General features: G+C 42.3%; 1 protein-coding gene across 3 annotated transcripts in view; it reads left to right on the top strand.

The window, feature by feature from the left end:
• Positions 1–154: 154 nt before the first annotated feature.
• The window catches only part of LOC120031740 (insulin-like growth factor I), a 28,010-nt gene continuing 22,164 nt past the window's right edge, over positions 155–6,000 (top strand). For 2 of the 3 annotated variants that reach the window (XM_038977531.1, XM_038977529.1), the window contains exons 1-2: positions 161–423; positions 1,925–2,084. In XM_038977531.1, coding sequence (XP_038833459.1) covers positions 376–423; positions 1,925–2,084 — 208 coding nt within the window. In that variant the 5' untranslated portion in view covers positions 161–375. Of the gene's footprint in view, positions 424–1,924; positions 2,085–6,000 lie in introns of all 3 variants that reach the window. The other variant, XM_038977530.1, reaches the window with a different exon arrangement.

Below are 6,000 nucleotides of genomic sequence, written 5' to 3'. Positions count from 1 at the left end.
AGAGCGGGTGGTATGGGTCCAAGATTTAAAGAGATCAAAATTCAATCCCATTCTAAGAAAAGTATAAATGATGACGTTATTTGAATATGTGCCCAAAATCCTTAATGAATAACTTAGGATGAGGAGAAGGCAAATGCTGCCCCAGCTGTTTCCTGTTGAAAATGTCTGTGTAATGTAGATACATGTGAGGGATTTTCTCTCTAAATCCGTCTCCAGTTCGCTAAATCTCACTTCTCCAAAACGATCCTGCGCAATGGAACAAAGTCGGAATATTGAGATGTGACATTGCCTGCATCTTATCCTCTTTCTCACTGTTTTTAATGACTTCAAACAAGTTCATTTTTGCTGGGCTTTGTCGTGCGGAGACCCGTGGGGATGTCTAGCGGTCATTTCTTTCAGTGGCATTTATGTGATGTCTTCAAGGTAACTTTAAATCATTTCCTTTGACACCAGATTGTTACCTTACTTACAATTTTTGTTGTTGTTGTTGCAAGAACCAACCTGATTTATTTGCAGTATCAAAGCACAAATGAATAAAGACCCATGTTTGATTATAGCAGATGGTTTTAGTTCAGGGATTTAAGGTACAAATCGGTTTTATTATAGACTATTTCAAAATGTCTATCAGAACATGTCAGCAGGTAGATTTGCGTGCATTTTCTGTGAGTGCATGTTTGACTGTTTTCACATAGACATTATATGTAGCCTAGCTATAACATTTACTTTCATTGACTTTACGCAGATAAGGTTATTAGGCATGTCTGCGTGCATGAGTTAACACACTCGCGTGGATGTTTCAATGCGTTTCCAGCATGAGTTTCGACACGTTTGCGCATTGCGCGCTGACGGATGCCGTTTCCATGAATATAAACCACGAATGCTGCTGCATAAGTTACTGAACTTTCAAAGTAATTTCTGCTGACTCCGCATTTGGATACCACATTGGATTGCAGGAAAACAAACAATAAGGAAGGGCTTAAGGCGTCTAAGAAGGCGCCCTTTGGGCAGGACTATGTGGTAGCGGTTGTGATGTATATGAATCCTGTGTATATTCTCTTTATTATGTAAATTTGTCCCGTTATGCTTCATCTGCTGGGTTTGGCGCGTGAACCGTTTTCCATCTCATGTTTGGATAGGCAAGATTCTTGGCTCTGTGGCTCCTGTCCTGAACGATCGTTTTTGGAGCTGAGAATGAGAGAAAGCAAGGGCATCATTGCATTATCATAAAACTAAGCCTACTTAAAGAAGATAAACCACTGTTTGGAAACAAATGATTTTAAAGATATCTTATCGCATTGATTGATTTATGCATTCGTTTTATGCATACCTCTCTCTCTCTTTCTCTGTGACTAATTCCTATGCAATTGTTCTTTATTATGACACCCCAAAAGTTTGATTATCGGGTTGTGAAACATAACTGTCTGATGGCTGCAGGAATATTATCAGTGAAATAGCCTACAGACAAGATAATGATGTGTATGAGCTTCGAACCGGGAAAGTACCCTCTCCTCAGGAAGCGGCTCGTGCAGTCACCGCTCCATACATCCTAATATGCTTGTAAGGATTAATAAACTTCAAGGGCCATACGTGCGTAAGTCGTGCGTAAATCGTGACCAAAACTCATAGACTGGTATTATTGTAGGCTCTTTTATTATAATGGTGTGATTGTTTTGGACGTCACGGTTCCATAGACACCTGTTCCTTCACTTATTATGAACCTATTAGAAAACCTAGCTATATATTTCGAAAATCTATAGTAAAAACTGATAATGACGAAGATGTTGAAATAGGCTGGTGAAGGCGTTTGAAATCACTGCCACCAAGTCATACTGACACTGGTGAAATACGATATGGGCGGTGAGACTGACGACATACTCTGCCTGCCATGCCCTACTAACTGTGCCCTTCTCCCCATTGAACACAGAGTGCGATGTGCTGTATCTCCTGTACCCACACCCTCTCACTGCTGCTGTGCGTCCTAACCCTGACTTCGGCGGCAACAGGGGCGGGGCCCGAGACCCTGTGTGGGGCGGAGCTGGTGGACACGCTGCAGTTTGTGTGTGGAGAGAGAGGCTTTTATTTCAGTAAGTGCACCTTTTATTTATTTATAAAGGATTGCTGCTGCTCCATTCTCCCAAAGCGCTAATGCGCAACCTCATAAATTAAACAGTATAAGATCTCTCTCATCTGGCCTTCACTTTCTAATAAGCATTCCCGCTGTCCTTTTCCGCACTCCGATTAAACCTTTCAGCTGTAGACTTATCAGATTTGAAATAGTTGATGCTTATATGTATATTGTGTCTCTGTACCTGATTGTGATGAACTACTGACTTAGACTAATGGAATATACAGAATCACATGATGCAATGCCCTTGAAGCAGGAGTGAGGTTCTGGGGGTTGCTGAGAGGTAAATGAAGTGTAGAATGATGTTAAACAGCTATATGTATATTATGCTCATTGAAACAGCTGCCGGGTCTATGGAGATGGGGTTTTAAGTGGAATTGAGGCTGACTATCTGTAAGAAGGAGAAGGGAAAGACATAAATGTTGCAGTGAACTCTTTTTCCACCAGAAATGGGGAAAGCTACCCAAAGAAAACCATCCGCTAAGAATCCAGAACTTAAATCTCCTATTTTCCGTTGGAGGCACAAAGGCCAGAACAACATGCAATATATGGCAGTGCTGAGCTGTGTCAAGGTGTTGCGTTCTCCCACTCAGCAGTAGCCAGTGTTCCTATGACATGGACCCTGATCCTTCCCTCAGGGGACTACTTCTTCCCATTAGAACAATGGACTCAGAAAGGTTGTGGTTTGGCTCATTAGTGCCATACACTGAATGTGGTGCCTTGAGGGTCCCTAGTTGGCATTGAATGAAATCACTGCACATACAAGTGCCAAGTCTCTCTTTACCACCTCTCCAAGGCTAAACAATTATTGTGCACCATCTTTTCGTATCACTGACATTGACATATCAATACAGCTCAGAGATGTCAATCATCTTGAAAGAGGCTCTATGCTCCAACTTAATCTGAATTTAATTCAGACTTGTATTACATCATGGTAGTTTCTCAGCTAACGCACAACCATGTACTGTGGAATGCCACTTTGAAAGTTCTCTTGAGGTGGTGGTTTTTTAAAAACTAGTTGTGACAGAGTTGAGAATGTTTGATTGCGTGATAACAATTTTTCTGTGAACTTGATGAAATATTTCATATGTGTAAAGACTTTTGATGAGGTGTGAGATTTTCTGGGAGATTTGATGATGTGAGACTGTGAAAGGGGTTAATGTGTTCTCTGAGTGTTTAATGGATTTCACATGGCCTATGGAATAGAATCTTGAGTTGCCAGAACTTGCCACACTGCCATATCTTGTATTTGGAATATAACTGTATCTTGAACAAGATTATTCTATGATAATTAATTGATGAACCGAACAATGGACAAAAACAGCAAATCATTCCAATCATGAACTCACAGACCTCAGATAGACCTTATCTGGCTCTGGGAATTCAATCTGTCCTGGTTTGGAACTAGACTGCATAGCTCCATGTGACTATAGACTGTACTGTGTGATCATTGAGCTGCAAAGTGCCCATCCATCAATGCCTGGTTCTCGTGTTAAAAAATGTACATTGAGTCGAGGACATTTCAGGCACACTCCATCCTTTCTGGAAAGGAACGGTGAGGTATGTACAGCAGGTGGCTCACTGTGTGGACAGTATGTCTCTCTCTCCTGCTGTCAGATGGAACCACATGTATAACAATGAGTCTTTAGGTGAGATATCTGGATAATCCATTTTCGCCTCTGTCGTCTCTTGCACTGGGAAGAGTGACAACTCCCTGCGGTCGTCAGGTCTGGTCTGCTCCTGAGCTGAACTCTTCCCCTCCAGTCTGCTGCACCATATTGAACTTGGCAACCACCGTAGTGATGATGTGTCCCCAGAGTGTTGCAGTGACACTGGGCTTTCTGCGGGCTGAGACGCTGGGCCAATCCACCTTACCCACCGTGTCACTGCTAAAGTAGCTGCACTTGCATTTCAAGACTTCATATTTCATTACCTTGACAGAAATGTGAAATACTACTCGGTGGAAAAATATTTTATTGAAACAAAATGTGGTCTAAAGAAGAAAAACTAAATCCACAAGCGTAGTCAGTTTTTCCAATTATTAGCCTGACCTAGAAATCCTCAGTTGTCTTAGTAATGCTTTAGCAGGCAAACTCCTCCCGGGTTGAGTGGAGTAGAGTGGATATACAGACATACCATGAATCTGGTCTTCGTGGGGGTCTTTTGAACAGAATCTGGGTAACCCCAGTTTGCAAATAGGAACACTGGACTACAGGAAAATTGTGAGGAAAATCGGTAGGAACATTCTCTGATCAGTGGGGTACTGTAGATTCTCTGGAAGACATGAATCAACTCTTCCTGAGCTTTTATTCTAGATCACACCCACTTCCTGTAATGTACTCTGGATGGAGCTAGTTATACTATTCTGAAGAATTTCCTCTCACAGTCTAAAAGTGAACCCCTACAATGCACCTACACTCCAGAGCTCTAGGATGTGAAACAATACAACTGACTAAAAATGAAAAAGGACTTCTATGGCACACCACCTTTCTCTTAGTAACTCCATAAATACAATGCCATGGCATATACCAAATCTCTAATGTGGATGATGCTGGGAGTACTCGTAAATGTATTAGTGATATACATTTTAATCAGAAGGAACCATGTCAAGGTCAGAGATTAACCTATTCAGCAAACGGCACAGAGATTCAGCCACACAGGGCAATAGACAAACCAGTCTTGTCCTTTTTGTCTCATAATGCCATGTCATAAGCCACTAGCTCAGAGAGAGTTGTACATGAGATACATTTATAGTCGAGATGAAAACGAATTCAGATTGGCACTGTGACATCGCCCTCCCAACAGCATGTAGTTTAAACAGAACTAGGAACAGAGGAGGGGAGTAAATTGCTTTTAAGCAGCCATTGATGAGCCATCCTATCCTTTCTCAGCCTTGTTTGTCTCTCTGTGTCTATTCTATTTGAAGCAGCTGGAGTAGAAGAGTGGAGAACGTGTAAACAACACATCAGCCTCACTACCCACACAGCTAGGCCTTGTCCCGGAGCAGCAGGGGATTATGGGGGATTACAGGATGATCAGGATGCCCCCCTCCCCTCCACCTCCCCACCTCTCTAGTTTTATACACTGGACCTAAACACACACACACTCAGCAGAAGGCACTCAGCACTAAAGAAAGAAAGGCCTCCTGTTTGCACTTTGTGTGCACTTTGTCACTGTGAAAAGGTGTTGTTTTTTCCATGGAGTGCTGAAATGAGAACGTTGACCCTCCTCACTGAATAACTACTCTGCATAACAAAGAGACTTCTCATGAAAGCAACAGGATGGGGATGTTAGATTTGAGTTCTGTCAGTTTGGAGTCAAGACACAATGAGTTGAAATAAACCTGTTCTATTGGTGATGTTGGCCAGGCTTGACCATAAAGAACTCGTACAGATATTGCACACATTGTGCCCACATTATTATAGCCTACAGTTTCACCTGAGGCCTCTACTTAGGGCAAAAACCGAAACTTAAACCCTGGTAAATGGTTCCTAGACTGTAACTAGCCGGAGCTAGCCAAGCTTGCTATGTCACATTATTTTGAACTGACTGACCCATCCATTCTATCCCATCCCACGAGACCCTAACTCACTGAGTTAGGATCCTAAATGCTCTTACAAACTGGCTTTTAATTGCCTAAAAGCAGACATAACCTCAGTTGAAAATGTGAGGGAAATTTAGCTAGGCTATAAACTCTTTGTGGTACCAGTGATAAAGAGGTAGTTTCCAGGTCTATAGCAGCTTTCGTAGACCCCGACAAACCATAAACTCCCTGATACTCCACAGGCAGTGCGCTGCACCGGTTCCAAGAATTCACTGTTTTTTATTAACCACGGAGAGGCTGTAAAACTCAGATTCTTTCTGTGCCCACTCTG

This window comes from Salvelinus namaycush, chromosome 38 (genome assembly GCF_016432855.1).
Source record: "Salvelinus namaycush isolate Seneca chromosome 38, SaNama_1.0, whole genome shotgun sequence".
Taxonomy (NCBI): Eukaryota; Metazoa; Chordata; class Actinopteri; order Salmoniformes; family Salmonidae; genus Salvelinus; species Salvelinus namaycush.
This window is presented reverse-complemented; position numbering and strand designations above follow the sequence as displayed.